General features: G+C 37.3%; 2 protein-coding genes across 5 annotated transcripts in view; both read right to left on the bottom strand.

Moving 5' to 3' along the window:
• Positions 1–1128: 1128 nt before the first annotated feature.
• LOC110839873 (uncharacterized) lies at positions 1129–13334 on the bottom strand. 2 transcript variants are annotated; one of them, XM_022084443.2, is made up of 6 exons: positions 13219–13334; positions 12530–12877; positions 12046–12204; positions 11529–11697; positions 9055–10867; positions 1129–4000 (listed from the first exon to the last, which is right to left on the bottom strand). In XM_022084443.2, the coding sequence occupies exons 2-5, from the start codon at positions 12833–12835 to the stop codon at positions 9075–9077; spliced, it is 2427 nt and encodes an 808-aa protein (XP_021940135.1). In that variant the 5' UTR covers positions 12836–12877; positions 13219–13334; the 3' UTR covers positions 1129–4000; positions 9055–9074. The 2 variants fall into 2 exon arrangements, with proteins under 2 accessions (XP_021940135.1, XP_021940134.1); XM_022084442.2 differs by having other exon boundaries at positions 1129–10867.
• A 521-nt stretch (positions 13335–13855) lies between these two features.
• The window catches only part of mew (multiple edematous wings), a 46819-nt gene continuing 40353 nt past the window's right edge, over positions 13856–20321 (bottom strand). For all 3 annotated transcript variants that reach the window (XM_022084390.2, XM_022084391.2, XM_087356585.1), the window contains 5 exons: positions 20033–20262; positions 19223–19482; positions 18744–18838; positions 18418–18544; positions 13856–17999 (listed from right to left, as the gene is read on the bottom strand). In XM_022084390.2, coding sequence (XP_021940082.2) covers positions 17781–17999; positions 18418–18544; positions 18744–18838; positions 19223–19482; positions 20033–20262 — 931 coding nt within the window. In that variant the 3' untranslated portion in view covers positions 13856–17780. The remainder of the gene's footprint in view (positions 18000–18417; positions 18545–18743; positions 18839–19222; positions 19483–20032; positions 20263–20321) is intronic.

Here is a 20321-nt window from a genome sequence, read left to right as displayed (position 1 = left end):
AAACCCTTTCCCACTTCCATTTCGCCCTGTTTGGTCTAAGTGTCTGCCGAAGGTCGCGCAGTGAACATTGAGTGGAATGGCACTTGATATGAAAATTCTGCCAGACCGATTTTGATAAATATGAGAAAGTACGGACGAGCATGATGAAACTATTAGGTAGTCTTTGAAACACACGCGAAATAGATATTATTCTAATTTCATTATAATTATCTGCTGTAATAATAGTAATTTGAGATTTACGTTCTAGGAAATGCATCGTTCCTTGGCCAAACAGGATAGATTTTTTTAAATTATATTTTGAAATATTTTTCTGGTAACTCGACCCCTCCTTCAGTGGCCTTCTCTGAGCATTCATTCAGGTGTTCGAGAAGTTTCCTGTTACAAATCATGCAATAGCAATTTGAGCGCTTAACCTAACCTAACATAACCTCAATTCCTTTTTTCGTATTAGAGCTGCCAAGTGTTCATACACACTGCAGGTCCACTTTCACAACATTATCTTTTTGTTGAATTGATTTCCAATTTCAAATTACAACTCTGTAATGTTTCAAAATTATTTTTGTTTGTGACATACCCCAAATTCTATGGAATATGGTGGATTGTAGATAGTCACAAAGAAGGAAGTCAGAGCAAATTAAAAATAATAAAATAAAAGTAATTTTCTGCATTGTACCCGGATTTAATGAAAATTGTTTTCTTCTTAAGATTTATAGGATGTCTGTAATAATGGGCGAGATCTAGACTAGATGTCAATTCACGTCATCAGGGCCCTGATGATGGAGACAGTAAGCACTTCTGAAACATCTGTCACTTCCTACGAGACTACACGTCGCGACATCGCTGATGTTGAAAGTGTCTGTGAATATGATTTTCCAGACAAATCACCTGCAGATAGACATAGAATCGAAGGGCCACGTGCTCATCATTGCATCAAGTAGAATGTATTGTATTTGAACTTATATTTGTTGTTCTCTCTCTTCTGGGTTGGCCTCATTTTTATTTTAATGTGTCAATCCGTTTCTTGCACATTGTTTTGTTGGTATGCCTGGGCAGAGTGTAACAGTTATTCAGTAGTACATTGTAACTACCGAAGGGCAGTTCATACGAAAAAGATAAATAAACACATGATTTTTGTAACAAGAGAGGAATATATTTTACATATTTTCTGGCAAGACACTGTAATTACTTTGGACTACATAAGTTCATAACAACGAGGTTTCCATTGAATGTTACGCGTATGTGCTGAAACGATCAGATCGAGAAACATGTGAACACAAGTGACCTCCCCATCATTCGATGGGACATCCACATAATTCGTAAGAGGATGAAATTTAGAAGACAAATGCCGATAACTTTCAGGTTAAAATGTTTCTTTGGGTGTCCCATAGCAATGAATGGGGGTCAGTACAATTCATGCCTACGAGCACACAGCTTCACGCTTGGTGATGTAGCTACAATGAAAGCGCCCAATATCATAACAAAATCCTGAGTCTACTCGTGCCGCACCCTTCCATCAGCCTGCCAACATAACATCTGACATTACTGGAAAAATGTTAAGACTTTACAGCTATATTTTAGGTTAGAGTTTTACAAAGTTTCCAGAAATAACATTTATAGCTTCCATTCTCAGTTTAATATCAATAAAATATTATCAATCAGTAACTAACAGGGAAAAAAATGCCCTTTTCCTAACCAAGTCTGGTTTGGTTTGCATATCATTCTTTGCTTTCAGGCTATAGTAAACAATTAAAAAGACGCTATCATATGAAGCAACGATACGGACACACACAATGACGGAGGAAAGCAAAGAACACAGAGAATTAGAAAGACATACATTAGTACACAGCTTAAGACGAAGGGAATACAGATCCAGTCGAGAGGAGCATGAGATTACGTTCTTGGTTTTGGCACTGTGTGAATTTGTCGGTAGATACCGACATTTTGGAGAAACATGACGTCTCCATCTTCGGGGCTGAAGTGACAATGTTGAGAATCAGAGGGATTACACAGAGTGACAGGAAGGGACCAAAGAGGTAGACCATGTACACGATGGATAGACCAAGTTAAGAGAGGAATACAAAAATGGACAGACGAGAGGAAGTTGGAAACCCGCAAGGATTTAAGAAAGAAGATATTGAAGTTACCAAAATATTATGACCAGAAAGTCTTGATTTAAAAAATGGTGAACTTTCACATTAAATAAGTGGCAGCCAAGAGTTTTCGGGGGGCAACCATAATAATAGCTACATCCCACTAGCACACAAACCATTCTGTGTATTACAATGAGATAAAAAGGTAGTCACAAAGCCAACAATTTGTTAAAAAAAAAATGAAAAATACAACAAAGCTTAAGAATTAAAATCTAATGCCAACAAGAACACATCTTCTTCTTTTTCTTCTTCTAAACACAAATTGCACATAAGTTCAACTGGCCTTACTTCGAATGAACACACAAAATATAAAAAAAACCAATAAAAAATTATATAAACAGTTACACACTATTACATACAGTCTATTCAAAAGTACAAAAAACAGCTAATTCTCTGATTAATGTATCAGAAATTATAAACTGCACATTTTGAGTAGGCTGTACCACTGTGTTAAAAAAAAACATTGCACAGTTTTAAATAATATATAAAAATGAAATAAATAAGACGAATGCACATTAAGTTGCATAGGCACTTGAGTAAGGTGTCAACATTCACCACAACCGCTTGGTCACAACCACGGCATACCGTCATCGACAGCCTGCACAGTGAAGTGCGGCATCAGAAGCGGGGCTGTAGTCTCTGATATCTGGCACAGTTTCGCTACATTCGTCAACAAATTGTTCTGACGCACTTAAGAAAGGAAGCTGTAATAAAAATCATTCTTTATATATCAAATAAATTATTTCCTATATATCTGTAGGCTTCCATGCTTCACATTAAATCTCTTACAAAAAATTTAAAGAAGCAGCAATGAATTAAGTATAAATTAATATTTGGTCTGTACACATGAGAAAACTTTTTCCTAATGAACAGATTTCACTGACGTTAACACAGGCACCATCACACCAGATAATCTAACGAAATGAGATCAATTTACAAAGAAAGCATGTGAACTGGGCATTGATTAAAAAAAAAGTGTAATAAAAATGTATAATCTCTGTGCAAAGACTAAAGATTTCTGTCTTCTGGGTTGTAGTGCCGTGTAGTCTGGCCGACGTTTCAGAGGTCCTTGTTGCCTCTATCATCACTCTCCATCATCAGGATGATGATACAAGCAGCAAGAACCTCTGAAACGTCGGTAAAATTCTGCCAGACTACACGGCACTACAACCCAGAAGACAGCCATCTTCGGACTCACGTCCTACTTCTGTCATGATACCGCTTTATGTTCATTACAACATATGATTCTCCTCTTTTAAATTGCCAACTGCATCTTATGACTGATCCTTGTTCCAAGCGACCATAAAGAATTTGCCTGGAGAGACAAAGACTTCGAGCGTAACATCCAGACCAAGATTTGAAGACAAGTCCTCCAAAAAATGTCACAGGAGTGCTAACCACCACTCAATATTATCTTTTTTTAAACTTTATTCTCATAATAATGTTTATTATTTAACCCAGAAATTAATTTTTGTGTTTATGGCAAAGTTAAAATCTTAAAGAAATTATGTTTGATTTATAATTACTGGGATTATTAAACACGACAATATGAAGTGCAAAAGCACACAGCACAACTGGCCATCTGACGTACGACTACAACCCTGCTTCAATAAACAATTACAGAATTAATAAATGAAAACCATTCTCTAGCGCAGACTGGCGAACTACAAATACACAGCGACAAGTAATGCAAGGAATATCAAGCATTAACCACACTTGTTCAACTGACTGACTTACTACAGAATACAGCATAGCCTTTTCAACGTCATGTAACAATTCTTGTCCTCGGGTTTTTTTTTGCAGCCGTAGTTCAATGTACAACTTTGGCTGCTGGGGGACACAGCGCATCCCTGAAAGCCAAAGTTGGACACACAAAAATTATTTATACAATAATTTTGAACTATGTTCTGATAGTTTCAAGAGAAGTAGCACAAGACATTGCTTTTGCCAGCATAAAGCTCGGAGAAAGCGCAGAATTTCCATGTACACAGAGAACTTCATCAGCAGAAAAGACTAATGGACTAAAGTTGATTATTATAATTATACAATTATTAATCACATCTCCTAGCCAAAGACATAATACAATCAAAATAATATAATATTATTTGAAATGTTATGCAATTTAATGAACCAGTTCAATTAATGTTCTTTCAACCCCTTTCATCGTCGTGTCTAAAGTCATCATTTCAATAGTTTACATTCTTGAATTCTTCAAAATTTAAAATTTTTGTGTCGCAGAAATAAATGGTTCGCCAATAACACCAAGATGTCATGATGTACTACTGAAGAGCATGAATGGATAATACGTCTTGGACACAAACGATTTAGTGTTTTGTGCTAAAAAGAAGCATGCCACTGATTAAAAAGGTTCATCAAACGCATACATACAAAAGACCACCTGACAAACAAAACAAATACAAAATTAATTCCAGTTTTCTATCTGTGTTACTGGCTCTCTTAACATTCTTAGACCAGGTCATTTTAAAGAACAAAATTTATAAAAATTTTACAAATGTCTACAAATGTAACTTAAATAAAAATAAATGTATCATATGGTACAGAAATATCCCCCTGTTAAAAATAAATAAAGAATGGTAACACTACACAAGGTTCCAAAGTTTTAAATTTTCTGTGGAAAGGCAAATTTAAAATTCTGCACCTATTTTGCAGACATCAAAAGGTTTTGTATCCATCAGAACAAAATATAGCCATAATATTGTTAATTGTGGAACAAGAAAAGCAGTTATGTTATTGGAATCGACAAAGTGCGTTACCAACACTTCCCGACATAAATTTCATCATCACACAGCTCAAACTATACTCATACAGTTAAAGGGTTGTGTAAGCAACCAACACAAATAACGTTCACTCAGAAACAGCCCTAGAAGTGGGATAATATGGCATTCCACCCAAGTCCGCACACAAATGTCACGTCTTCCTCCGAGGAAGTTCTCTTCACATTGCACGGTAAGAAAGGTATCGGTACCTTGCTGATAGCACGTAGACACAACCAGAATCTCTGATTTTAATGCTTTCACTGCATAATTTTTGTTAGAATAAAATGACTCGGCTACATAAACAAATTTTAAGATAGTTCTTAAATTTTATTTTATTTTTTAAACTACTAGCAATCGAGAATCTGCAAATAAGATTTTGCTAATGTCATCTTCTGTCATGTCATGTTTATGTTTATAAGAAGCCGTAGCTACAACTTAAACTCATAAACAAATTTATATCATGCGACATCTTATAAGAACACAAGAACGATCCACCACCTTCATGGCCTGGGTCGTGTCCACTATTGCCAGACCTACATTTTATAAAAATTAGTAATTTCATAAAACACACATGAAGCTTCAAAACCACAGCACAACACAAAGAAAAATTCAGATACAGAAAAGAACATTAAACATTTAAAGTTCCAGGCCATTTCTGTATGCAGGAGGCGAGCCTTTGTATGTCCTCTCTTAGATTTTGTGAAACCTTCAAGTCGTCCACCAATTTACGGGCATTCAGTATTTTGTAACCAAAAAAATAAATTATTATTTAAAACTGTATCAAATAATGCCACTTTTGGGTTTATAAATCTAGCCACTGAATTTCTTTTAGAGCCACTGGGGTAGCAGAAATAACGTGATGTATTTTTAGTAATATAGAGCTGGACAACAGAGACTCAAGAGATATCCGTAAATTTTTTAATTAAAACAATGATTTAAAATTCTAAGTATACACAGTATACGTAAGTTCCCAGATGACAGCAGGTGAATGAATTCTTTTCTGTTAAGCCTATAAGAATAAAAAGAAATATTTTCACTTTTCATAAATGTTAATTAAATTTTTGTGCAAAACAGAAAAAAAACAGATAACATACAGAAAAGTTGCAATACTTGGTTATCCTTCCGTGATCTCGAAGTCATATCATTTAATACCTTAAAAACTTTACTCTTATGCAACACCTCACATATTATAAATAACTGCATCCTTAATTGAATGTCTGAAAATTTTCTAGAATGTTATGTATATAAACCTGCAGACAGGCTTGGCTTAGATTCGAACTCAGGACCTCTTGTACGAAAGCAGGTGTGCTATTTAGTAAGTGTGTCAAGGCAAGGTGCTGTGGGGCACAGACATCTTAATCTTGTTCCATAGTTAGTATACTAACAATCTGTGTCTACGAAAATTCCTTTCATTTATAAATACACGAGTTGCAGATATTCAGAAAAACATACACTAACCAAGAAATATATAGAAAATTGTAATACTTTTGTTTTGCAAGTAATAAAAAAATCAAGTTTACAAAAAGTGCAATACTATTATTTACTGCCCATTATATATAAGCTTACAAGAAAAATAAAAGTTTGTGACCTACAGACATAGGAGAATGCCCCAAAAAAAAAATTGTTCTACCAAATGGAACACATTTACAAAATGTATTTCATTACTATAATAACAATACAAACACTCCGTGCTTGAAAATAAAAATGTCTGAATAAACTTTCATGTACAGAATGCAAAAATGAATGGGTTATTTCCACATAATAATGGCTCTATTTAGAGCCCAAGATAAAATAACGTAACCGTCAGGAGAGACAGCTGAATGCCCAAATATATCTGACACGTTTTCATGTCAGTTCAGTAACTGAAATGCCAACCACGTTAAGAAGGCGAGAACATACTATCACAAAAATACAGTTAACTGGAAGCAACGATGCAATCAAACTGGGTATGGTTAAAAAGTTAAACACATTCTTTGGTCCCTATATAATCAACCCCAAAATGAGGGAGGTTGTCCTATTCATTTTGGTTTAACTGGAGAAAATAACTTATTAGAAAATTCACAACACAGACATACTTGTGATTATAGGTACATAGCATCTGAAGAATAACAACTGCCCCTATGATCATTCTACCACCCGGGGAACAGACACTAGAGTTATATAAAGCCAGACAGGCTTCAGATCCGTGCGACAGAAATTTCTGTCAAAAGTGGTTACAGAAAACAGAGATTATAATGACTAGGCAATTATACTGGTAATTTACTATTTCACAGTTCAACACACCTTGCGCTCATCTTCATAACCTTAGTACCAAAATTATTGAATTAATTTTAACAATATATGTTATAACAGATGGTAATTTATTAGGAAGTTACACGTTATGTGATTATTTCAATCTTTTCACACCGTAAAATGCGACTTAATGAGTTCGTAAGATCGGTAAAAGTAAAGTAAAGTTTGTCCCGCTACGTGCCATAAAGGCGCTTGGGGTGAGTGGAGGTATAGCTTCTCTCTTTGTTGACCTCGGCACTAGATGGGGGTGAGTGGTCAGCATCACGCCCTGGCCGTGCTTTACCCCTCCCGGGAAAGGACCCCGGTACCCATTGTAGAGGAAGCTGGGTGGGCCCCAGAGCCGATCTGGATGCAGAGGCTAGGGGATCGAACCCCGGCCGTCCAGCCCGTAGCTAGTCACTATACTGACTGAGCTATCCCGGCTCATTTGTAAGATCGGTACTTAAATAAAATACGGCCCGCGGATTCCGATATTCTCGCCCGCTACAAAAGGCTTATTACAATAATTCCATGGCCATCGCAAGGTTTAAAGAGGCGCCAGAGGGTCAGTGCCACAAATACAATGTGCCACTGTTGCTTTGATGCGTTTCACATTGTCCATTGTACGCTGAATCATTTTAACTTTTATTTGTTAACAAAACAACAAATGTCATTACTCTGCGGGAGACAAGTTGTTATTAATGAAGTATACTATGCAACCATTACTAATCACACAGTTCGTTTCTATAAATGTTACATTTCAGGTTTGTACAATTCCGCACAAAGCTTAGTTTAAAGTGACGTTTACATATACAGAAGTTACATCTATAGTGTGGCTTGAGCAATATGTCAATGCGTAATGCAATCAAACATTCTATCAAAAGAAAGAACCATATTTCTTCATGATACACTCTTCTGAGTAAACAATCGGTACACAATGTCAAAATGTTTTAGGGGCATTTAAACATAGGATATAAGACCACACAGAACAAATTTTATGATATTTGCTAACTTGTATTACTTACCATATTAGTTCTTGACAAACCTTAACGTATATAATATCACGGACATATGAAGGATTGAACGTGGACACATTACCAGCAATCAATCCTCCAATTCAATGTCAATGAGAGTATAACTAAACAACGATTGTAATAGAAAAAACCCAATCTTGCAACACTAATCTAAATATTCCCAAACCATTCTCAAGATATTAGGAACTCTATATGAGAAAGTTTAGTTCAAACATTAAGAACTCCACCACTTATTAGAAACCTCAAGGAAAATTTAACCTGAAAGTTTTTTTTTTTTTTTGAATTTCTTTCCTCCACTATATTAACAATAACAGTTTTCAAAGTATTAATAAAACATAAAGATGAGGTCTGATACAAACTTTTACAGATCTTAACAAAATATTCCGCTATATAAACCCATATAAATACAACATATGTATACGCCAACAACATTCTGTAGATATAAATAGCATAATGTTAACAAAGGTCAACGAAATATTAATATATCGAGTAAACACAAAAACTGAAAGTAGAGTTTGGTTGACTGAAGAAACACGCTGTTCATAATCTCATTTGGGGAAAACAAATTTAATCTCACACAACGAAAAATCAAGGAATACAACCCCTCCCCCCAAAACCACTGGTAGTCAAAATGTCAATATTTAATCAACAATACAACCATCATTTGCGGTTTAGTATATTAAAATAAAATAGTAAAAAATGTTATTGTGACGATGGTATAATTAATTTTAGTAATCTGATGTTCCTTTGTTAACTTTCAGTCAACAACAAACAATGACAATAATGAAAAACACTGTAATTCTCTACACAGTAATGTCATACCTAACTGTGTGGAGCTGATGTTATAAGAGGCGATCCCAATTGAAATCATCTTCTATTTCATCGTCTGAGTGGCGATCTGCTAACGCAGGCGGGTTCATCACTTCACCACGGCTGTAGTTCGCACGATGAACAAGCAGGCCTTGTGGGCATCCACCACTTGCATACCTATCAGAGTTTACGTGACTGTCGGTGCTGTTTCGTTCTGACATCGGTGGCCCTTCCTCGCCGCGCTCACTCGCCTGAAAATTGTGCTCTGCAGTCGAGCATCCACCACTCCCACAGTCTTTACTTCGAAACACGTGCTCCATAGAGGAAGGGCTACCACTGACTTTACAGTCGTTATTCCGAAAGACAGCGCAGTTTACGGACTGAATCCCATGATGTTTTGATTGCCCAGAAACAAAACTACCACCTTCTTGAAATGTTTGTTCAGACCGGCCGCCGCTGTTAAAACTGTGATTCGGTACCATCTCGATCATGTCGTCTAATGTCGAACCTTCAAACTCACGAGAGGTCACTGGATTCCTACTATTGTATGCACTAGAATAAGCAGCGCCATTTGCACTGGCCGTATTTGAGACGTTAGCGCTGTGATAATGCCCACTGTTAGGACTGTACAGTACATTCATGGAAGAGTCATGATTAAAAGAGTTACTAGAGTCATTCTGACTGCGAGTATGAGATTTGCTATTCGAGAGAGGAATATCGTGAGAGCTGCCAACATAGTTACCATCATGAGTACTGGTCCTGCTGTAGCTGTTACTGTCACCCGAATATGGAACGCTGTTACCTCCACCAAGAACATTAACATAGGAGCTTCCATTAGATTTACTATCCACGGGCAGTCTTGCGTATGGACTTCCACAGGAACCAGGTGCACCTGACTGGATACTGCTGTATGAGGCACCACTTTCAACATCTGAGTACTGCGGATCAGACGCCCCGCCATGATATGGATTATCGGAGCCACTTAGAGCATTCGGATATATTATGTCATGACTTCCTCTGTTCAAGATTTCTTTGGAAATACCTGGATATGAGTCAGAATAAGGATCCTGCCTGCTAGGAAATATTTCATTGTGCGGGAGTTTCATATAAGGCCCACTGGAAGCAAGCTGGAAGTTATAAGGGTCATTTTGTGGTACAGATCTGTTTCCAGGAACAGAAGAGTAATGGCCGTTTGGTGTATTAGCCCCATTGGGCAAAGCTAAGTAAGCTTCATTATTTGCCCCCATCGTGCTTGAACACCGACTGCTATACGGAGAGCCATCTTCCTGGGAGACTGTGTATGGGGAGTCATGAGAGCCGGAGGCTCGTGACAGATCAGAATATGGTGAATTGCTGGCACCTCTTGGCGCCAAGCTGTAAGGAGAGCTGGCTGTACTCACTCGTCTTGGAACAGCAGTATATGGAGAATCATTGGCATTCCCTGATCCTCCTCTCGGAGTGGTTGTGAATGGAGATTCACTGAGACTTGAAGGTCCTCTCTGAACATGGATAAAGGGGTCTAACTGATTAATATTCCTTGGCAAGATACTGCTGTATGGGGACTCTGCATTAGCAGCACTGTGCGACACGTATGAGGAGTCACCAGACAGCATGCCAGATGCACCAGTAGACATCTGTTGCTGCTGCTGCTGATGATGATGATGCTCAGATTCCAGACTCATTCCATACTGAGAGAGAAGTCCATTAAGAACAGCTGAGATCTCATTGGTGTCATTAAGTTCCAGATGTCCCAGATCACTGCCACTTCCTTCATGATCCCTCACCGACGCCCTTGCCGGCTCAAAGTTCGGCTGCACGCCGTCACCTGCAAGTAGCACAAACATTGCATTTCATACTCTGTGCCATGTAGGAATAATGCAAGCAAAATGATAATCTATGAAGAGAAAGGAGAAGAAAATAAAACCTTTAATGTTGATGAGATAGGACAATTTTACAAGCTACGAGCAACCGAGTGACTTCCACTGTGGAATATTTAGCACTTCACTCATAATCTGCAAGTCCAAAGCTTAGTTTTCAGTCCAGAGACCAGCTGTATGGACTGCTATCATCATATATTCCATATGCAACTGAGGAAAAGCCTCTCATACACTCACAGTCACAGTCAAGAAGTGTAAAGAAGGGAGTCATAAGATCCCATTTACACATTCATCATCACAAATTCAGACCACTTTAGTGTTGTGCAGAATGAATTCTTAACATCTGCTGTAAATGTAAAAATTCATTCGACACAGCTCCCATGATTTCTCAGGTGCCTAGGCAGGGAGCATATGGTGGTGCAGTTCAAATCTGACCCAGAATTTAATCCTTTCTCAACGTCTACATTAGCTCTGAAACCATCCTAGAATATTCGGTCCTCCAAAAAAACTGCCAAATATGAAGCAGACAAGATTATTTACTGACACGTGATGATCAAATCTGAATCGCTGTATTATAACGTGATAGGGAAGGATAATTGTGTTCAGTACCTGAAGCAGGACAGCCAGAGTCAGCTTTCACAGAATGCTGCTGCTCATACTTGCTGTTTGGGGCTGATGGCCAGTCAGACGCCTTTGGGCGTGCAGCCCCAGAAGCTGTGAAGGAACACGTGTTATAGTCACTGCTGTTGCTGCTGCACTCTGGACTGTATGGTGATGCCTGAAACAGTAATTCTGCACATTACAGAAACAATGAACAGTGGGGAAAAACTCAAAAACCTCGGCCGAATGTGTCAAGATTCAACCCTCTGAAGCACACAGCTCAGTTTTCACCTCAAAGAACACAGCGTACCTCCATTACATAAACCGACTGGATAATGCTGTTTAGGAAAATAATCGCTCTTTATTCTAAGAATCGCATAAAACCCACACACTTTGCGGGCAAAGTGCAGAATTAATAAATGTTAAAGCAATTCAGGTGCATTATCACTGTACCAATGCACATGGTTGGTCCACAGCAGTTGAAATAGATGTCAAAGAGCATGTACCGACAGTCCCCTAAACTCACCCTGAACAACTGAGAGTTGGATTTCTTCTTCTTCGAGAAGCCGTCGTCCTGACTTGTGTTGTAATCTATACTCCAATAGCTGCCTTTCCCTGGGTCATCCTTACTACGTGCAACCTTTGTGAAGCACTTGTTAAGGGACAGATTATGGCGTATGGAGTTCTGAAACATATTACAAGGAGACTAACGCTACTATAGGTCCATAGCCCAGTTCATTTGTTATTTGGATGTTATATTAAACTAACCTGAAAACCTAAATGAAATCCAACTATTGCAGTACCAACCCAAACTATAATTAGTGGGCTACAAAATCAAATTTCTTTAGAGTATCGTGACCTGTTGCATTGGTTATGTTAGAATAGTTTGCGTTATAAATTCAGTAGCAGGCATGATAGCTTACAATAATTTGTCCATCATCTACTTCCTTACAACAAAGCTTTATTCTTTGATGCTGATAAAAAATAACAGCTATTCTGAACTGTAGTACCTTCCAACCAGTTCCTGCATCCCGATAGTATGGAAACTGTTGAATGATGAACTGGTATATCTCCGAAAGAGTCATCTTTCCTTTAGGTGCATTACTGATCGCTAAACGAATTAGACTTGCATAGCTGTAAGGCGGTTTTCCATCTTTGGCCCGATTAGGCGAACCAACATTTGACTCTCGGATCATGGCATCAACTTCACCATTGTTGCTGCTTTCCACCGAACCATCTGTTGTTTGCAATGTGTTGTGGGCATTGAGGCATGGCAGCCAATCTATTGCTGTGAGGCTGCGGTCGAGGTCCGACATCGCCTCTCCTTACATGGCAACACCCCCACATAACAACTTCTCCTTAAAAATATTATAAAATTCATATCTTTTATACTAATGTGATGCTGGTAACACATAAACTAGAATTAGGCCAACCTGTTACCAAAAGCAACATAACCTATCATAGTTTAAGAAGTATGATAACTTAAATTCCGTACATTTAAAAACGTTTCACTCAGTACTGCTAGTTATAGAACTAAATTCGGTGTCACACTCATTTTTGTTACATAAAAACACTGGTATTATACGACCTTTTAACTCTGGGCTGGGCAAAGCAAACCATTACGAATGTGAATATTTGTACTGTAAATTCTACCCAAAACTTCATAAAGAAAGTTTTTATTATATACATTATACTATACCTTATTCCATTGTAGCTACATATAAGTACTAAAGTTTATCAGTTATTTAATAATTGCCTATCTAGCTACCAATACTTGACAGCTGAACGAATAATCACACATTCTTATAAGAAGCCACGTTTAGAGTATTAGAGACATCTAGTGGCAAACATGACATACTTCATACTAAAATCAAACTGGACAACAGCGGGAATATTGAAATTGTTCAAATTTGTGTATGCATACTTCACTTTGCTGTATAATTGAAAGACAAACTTTTTTAAAGTTAGTAATTGTCTCTACAAACCAGAGTCTCCCTTCAGAAGCTGACTGTTGTTCACATATTCAATAAATTGTCTTGCGTTTATGAACCTCACACTTCATAGAATGGGCTTAATATGAGTCGGACAGTATGGGGTTTCATGTGGGAGAAATACAATAGGAAGAAAGAGTTGGGAAGAGAAATAGAATATGAAAAAGAATAGGGGCTGAGAAGCTGCATGAAAAACAAAATCTTAACTCTGTATAATGACAACTAAACATTTGTAACTTATATATGCAGTATTTTATGGCATATGATACAAAGTATTACTAAAAAGATAAGAATGCTATTTTATGAGAAAAGAAATAAGTGATGTTAAGAAAAAACCTCAGTCTATAAGGGCTGACTTGTACTTTTTTATTTAAAATAAGACATATAAAATAAAATTAACCTGTTATAATCACATGTATAATATTTATCATTTGACAAAATACAATATCATTCAGATCCTGCATAAACTTTGTGCAGATTGTTGGCAGCAAATCTCCTCTGCATACACAGCCACATACACGCACTTACGACTAATTGGCTATCTACAACAGAACTGCATTACAAAACAATGACAACTTGCAGATCAGATGAGAATCAAATATCACATTCTATATTCTTGGCACTCACACAGTTTTGAAAACAATGGGTTCAAATTAATAAAGATATATTTACGTTACATATAATGATGACTTCAGGGGACCTTCCACCAACAACAACACTGTATCTTTGATGGTTCAAAATTAAGAACAAGAAATTCTACCTCCTTACAAATGGTCAAAATTACATTTAATAATAATAAAATATTGAACAGCCTTCACATGAGAATATTTTAGAAATATTTCCAGCTCAGCTAAAATAAAACTGATAAAACCAAGGAGCAGCGAATTGATCAGAATGTATTATGCAATGTGATAACAGATCAATATGGTACTGCTTTCATGTTCATTTAATAGAGCAGGAAAACAAGCTCGTTGACGATTGTCTTTGAATGGTTTGCACAAAAGAAGAATTCTACTTAATGGGTGTCCCACCAACTCTCAGCAGTTAAAATTATTTATGGCTATTAAGAAAACAACAACTACATTTTACACTGGAAGTATACCAACAACAGAATGTTCTCTAAATTAAAATCCAGCGTGGAAAGGGTTAAATAAGGATACGAGTGCTAATATTTTGACACCACTTCAGTAATTGCACAGACGAGACATGGACTCAGTGCCAGTTCTTATCATAAAATATTTGACTTTCACAAAGGTAAAAATATCACAGTATGTAATCATGCCATTATTAAAATGATAAGAATAAAAAGGACCTGGTGGTCTACAAGTAATGTTCTGGTCTCTAGCCTAAGGCGTGAGAACAACAGAGCGTATATTTTTCTAATGTTCCTGTCTCCCTTATAAATACATGGAGCACCAGGCATTAGGGATAAATATGTGACTCACAGGTATACATGTACGGAACAAAAGTGACAGCAAATCATTATATGATTCCATATACTATCCCAGCATTTGTAACGAGGTATAGAAGTTAAACAGGCTTTTTTTTTATTAAGGCAGACATGCTGTGACATCCTCACAAAGTGGACTTCCTTGTTAGGGGTATCTGAGCCAGAAAATACGTGAAAATTACTGAAATGGAAATTTTACTCAGGTAACAAGCTGGAAACCATGGACACTGCTGCTGTCGTCAGAGACTGTCCAATAACTGCAGATATCAATACATATGAGTTATTTGCTTTCATGTACAACATAAAATACGTAACATAACCTCAATAGAAAATCTACATAATAAAATGTACAAGAATCAGCAGTGACTTCATGAATTGAATGCCATTTCCTTTCTCAATCTGCACTTCACTGGGTTCTTCTTCTTTCAACATTTCACAATAAAACGTTGAAATATTTATCATCTTACACTAAACACCAGTATACATATCACTTAATTCTGGCAATTTTCTCTTTCTGTAAGTCTGCAATATGACGGTAATTTTATACACTTTTTCTTCACTCGACTTATTCTGACTTGAAGTCAAAATTCAAAGTAACCTACAGCTGCCAAAAATCACAGCCAGGTCAACTGGAAAGCCATGATAACACATACAATAATAAATGGAAATGAAGGAAGTAGTCAAGCACCCTGATGTCAGCTACGTCAAGAAAATCAAATACAACAGTTTATTATCAACATCCACCCTACATGTAGAATTTGAGGTTTTCATGGTGGTAAGTTTGAAAATGGTTGTCTTTTGGGTTGTTGCAGTGTGTAGTCTGGAAGAAGTTCACCGACGCTTCAGAGGTCCTTGCTGCCTCCATCATCATCACCATGATGATGGTGGCAGCAAGGACCTCTGAAATATCGGTGAACTTCTACCAGACTACACGGCGCAACAACTCAGAAGGCAACCATCTTCATCAAACCTACATAATTTGGCTACTTTTAGTCAAGTAACTCACTAACTGCAGAAATTAATAAGTTTCAACGTGACATTTTAAATCATAAATTGTTTGCAGTAAAACTAACATTTTACAGTTGTATTTGATAACACTGAGGCATTAGAAACATAATATAACAGTAATGGACATCAGTATTAAAATAGCTCTTCGAATCTTGCCACTTCTTCCAACAAACACATAGTAACTGATGTAGAGAAAGATCTGAAAATGGTCATATAATTTACATCTGAGTAAATACAAAAGAATGGAGCCTGTAGCAGTGAAAATCAGACAACACACATGCAAGTACGCATATACACACAATTAGGCAATTTTGTCACGAGCAACATACTAATGATCTCCTTACAAATAACACAAAAATATCGTGTCAGAATACAGCATGTTCACCTCATTCAATTAATTGCATTTTTTATAATAAAACTACAGTTTTAGATATAGAGTCAAAATGTAACTCAGACCATCATCAGTCCACAAAGACATTTTAATATGAGTAAAACAAGTCAATTAAAAGCAGCTGTAATAAGGAAAAGAATTTATAAAAGGCAAGTTTCAAACAACACACTCGGAAAAGTACGTGCTTCAAATTGAACGATGTTCATGGTTTTCTGCATTCAGATGCCATCTATACCAGCCTAAACTATGTGTTCTTGGATATTTTCGTTTAGAAGTAATTATTCTGCTGCATTGAAGAATTCCCAGCTATAATAGGTTTCAGAGTAAGAAGGGTTAAAACTGTCCTAAAATTACAACATGAAACCTGCTGGACTGTTTACAGTTTTGTATGACACATCATCTATCAAACATATGAAATGAGTCTTTCATGATAAATCATTAAATTATTCAAATGATTTCACATTTTACACAACACATACATACATATATAAACAAACACTTCACTGTAATTTAGAATTTCTTTTCAGCACAGCCTCTGCTGTTGACTGTGTTACCTTCTGTACCATTCACACATTATATTCTTTATAGTAACTGACACACTTGTGCACCAGAAACTATTATCAACTTTGGGAGATTAATTTCATCTCAAACTACAGTCTGTCCATCCACTGTCACCGACCTTATAAGAGTTCAGTGCAACAGGAAGCTGACTTTCTGTGAAGACAAGATGGGACTTTATTTGCATTTCACGACCTACAAGTTTGGATCATAGTCTCATCCAACAAAATTAAAATATATAATGTTTTCTGTATTACACTGTGCTAATTATACAGACCACGTTTAATTCAGGAAAATTAAACAGTACTCGCAAATTAAATTCTGGCAAAATTTCACAAATCCCAAAATTGATGATTTTAATAATCTTTAATACAATAGGACATGAATTTAACCATTCCCCTGCCAGTTAAACATGCCAGAATATCAAGCAGGTTCTACAAGACCTATCATGTACAACATGGCAGATGCTCAAAAGCTATCTTTCTGTTGCAAGTGGTTCATTTCTAAGTTAAAGAGTTGGTATTACAATGTAACATGTGTGACTTCCAAAACCTCTTTCTTACTTGGACATGTATCCTGTGACATTATATTTTTATGAAACTGAGTAGAAATTCTTGCACACCTATATTCATAGGCTTGAAGTAAGAAGCTTCATGGTTTGATCCTAAATATTACCACAGTTTAACAGTGGCTCTATCTGCCCAAAGACGACATGGTAATGTCCTTAATGTGGTACCGACCTTCACATTTCAACTTATTATTGAACAAGCTGAGCAGCTTGTACACCCTACTTGTTTAGTTCACTGATATTAGGATGAGGAAACAACAACTATCTGCCCCCACACACAAGAATTCGATAGTCATTATGATGAGTAGTCACCATTTTCATCTCGGTGCTTTTCCAAGTTTCCTGAAAGGGTGGGATCTGGACGCCGCCGCTTAAAGAAGCCAAGTCTCCACAGTACAAGTGTAATAAGGATAAGCAGCAATAGGCCTGCCACTACAGCCACAATTATTATCCATATCGGTACGGGTTCTGGTTCCTGTTGATCCAGAGGATCTCGGTATGCAACCGTCTCCACCTTGTGGCAAAAATAAACAATGCATGAGAAAAACAGTAAAATTAATCACAATGAAAGTGTTATATAGGGCATTCCCACTTTTATGATGAACTGTATTTTTATAAACTCAAGTGTCAATCCTGTCACATAATATCTTCCCCCCCTCCTCACAAAAAAAAACAGTTATATTTATGACCACACCAAGCAACCCCCGCCCCCCAAATAAAAAGAGGAACAAGAAGAAGAAGAAGAAATATCCTGCTTTTGTAGGACCTGAAGGTCCATTACTGAGTTCACAACAGCCCATATATGGGCATATCACAATATGGTACCTTTATATAGGTCAATTTTCTGAGCCAATAATGGGAGAAATGAAACAGCAATTAAAACAGCGCAAGGCAATAGAATCGCTGAATGTAGTTAGATTTTCTGCACTGACCTGAGCCTCATCATCATCAGGGTTCTGAAGAATCATAAGACCAGGGGGCAAATGCATCTTTGCCCGTGACTTAATATTCACGGAGTATACATTTGGGTAATCTTCTACTAAAGTCGAGTTCCATAACCTGCACATACAAACATTTATATGATTACCTTCCTTTGACCAGAGCCAGTCCAGAGAAGTGTGTGTAATAGACCTGGAAATATGACAACATATGCCTGACAGAATGCATGTAATGTTATAACACGAAATGCAGTGTGGCCAGCTGGCATGGCCACCAAGCTGACCAGGTATCAAAACTTAATAACAAACGTCAATCATACCTGGCTCGTATCCTGACGGTAGCCTCATGGTTCCTTCGCAGATTAAATACCACACAATAAAATTTTAAGCATTTTGCCGTTCCCAGAAGACAGTTCTGAAAAGTTACAAAATAAGATCAGCTAACTAAAATAAATAACAAGTGAAGTAATGAGTATCACAAAATAGAGTACACACATTCTTTGTGATTTCACATCCTTCACTGATCATAATGTTCATTTATTACAGACAAAAAACTGTTGCTGACTGAGCATAACAAAAGCACAGGGTCTACACCGTAGCGGCAAGCCGCAGATATCGTATTACTTCATCAGTCTGAACTGAATTTCATTTAATAAGGAAGCTTCTATGTAAATATGCAATTACAGAAGCAATTAGCACTCAGAGGGTTAAAAATAATTCCAATCAGAGAAGTTACGAGGACACACCCTGGACTGAGTTGGTATACAAATAAAAGGATGCTGCCACCAGTCCAACTCACCATATTAACAAGTTCATGTTTGTTCCCATCTTTATCTACATAAGACTCAGCTCTGACAACCATCTCAACATCTCGCCTCCTTCGCCGAGTCTGAGGATGATCTGATTCCCACGTGGGCTCCGGAGGTTCCAAAGTAGCAGCTAAAGGCCTTGAAGGGAGTCTCAGAGACTCCAGAGGGAGCTCTTCCACTCCAGGTCGGCGAGTCAGGTTCAAGGGATTCACATGGCCATGTGCGATGAAGCATTCTCCACCGCCCTGTCCTGTGACACAATGCGATATTTTTTTATATGCACTTATAGTCAACTGGAGCATCTCTTTACTGAGATACATGAGAACTTGCAACTGGTAGACTGATTCTTAGTTTAATAACACTTTCAGTTAGAGACTGCAGCACTGAAAGAAATGAGATGATGATCATGAATGGTCAGCTCATTAATATTTTGGAAAAAGGCACTTGTGATCTAATGCAGTGTTATTAACCTGCCATTTTCCTGGAGAGATTTAGGAAAATCTCAACAAACTTCAGACAGGAAAGTAGTTCGAAGGTCATCGTGTACGTACAAACACAAAAGAGAACATACAGTGTACCAAGTCCAGATGTCAGTCCACCAAAGATATCAATGGCATGAAGCAGTCTCTTGGTTCTTCTTGTAACTTTTCATTCTACTGACAGCGCTACTAATATTTATCTTGTCCTTGTCCTTGCATAACATCTGCGTGTTATGTTAACACAGAACATGCATTAACAATTAACAATACATGGTCTACCGTTAAAAAAATGTTATGTTAACTGACTGAAGTGTAACAAACCTTCTACAGTTGGTCTGTCTTCAAGATACAGAAGCCATTTTCCTTGCGGTTTGTTGTTGGCAACTTGGAAAGGCCATTCTATATGCACTTCAAGGCTACCAACTTTCCAAGGTCCCTGGTTGAAGATGTGGTACGTATGCATCACTCTCTCACCAATGTCATCAAGGTGCTCCATGGCTGATTCTCCGCGCACAACCCCTCCATAATAAACGTGATCCGGATCCACAGAACTGCAATACAGATAGAATTAAGGGAAAACTTATTCTTGTGGCAGAATTTTGTTATAAAT

The sequence above is a fragment of the Zootermopsis nevadensis genome, unplaced genomic scaffold (assembly GCF_977971745.1).
Source record: "Zootermopsis nevadensis isolate Lab colony 2312 unplaced genomic scaffold, Znev_1.0 Znev_ptg000027l, whole genome shotgun sequence".
Classification (NCBI taxonomy): domain Eukaryota; kingdom Metazoa; phylum Arthropoda; class Insecta; order Blattodea; family Termopsidae; genus Zootermopsis; species Zootermopsis nevadensis.
The sequence above is the reverse complement of the archived record's forward strand: the minus strand, read 5'-3'. Positions and strand labels throughout refer to the sequence as shown.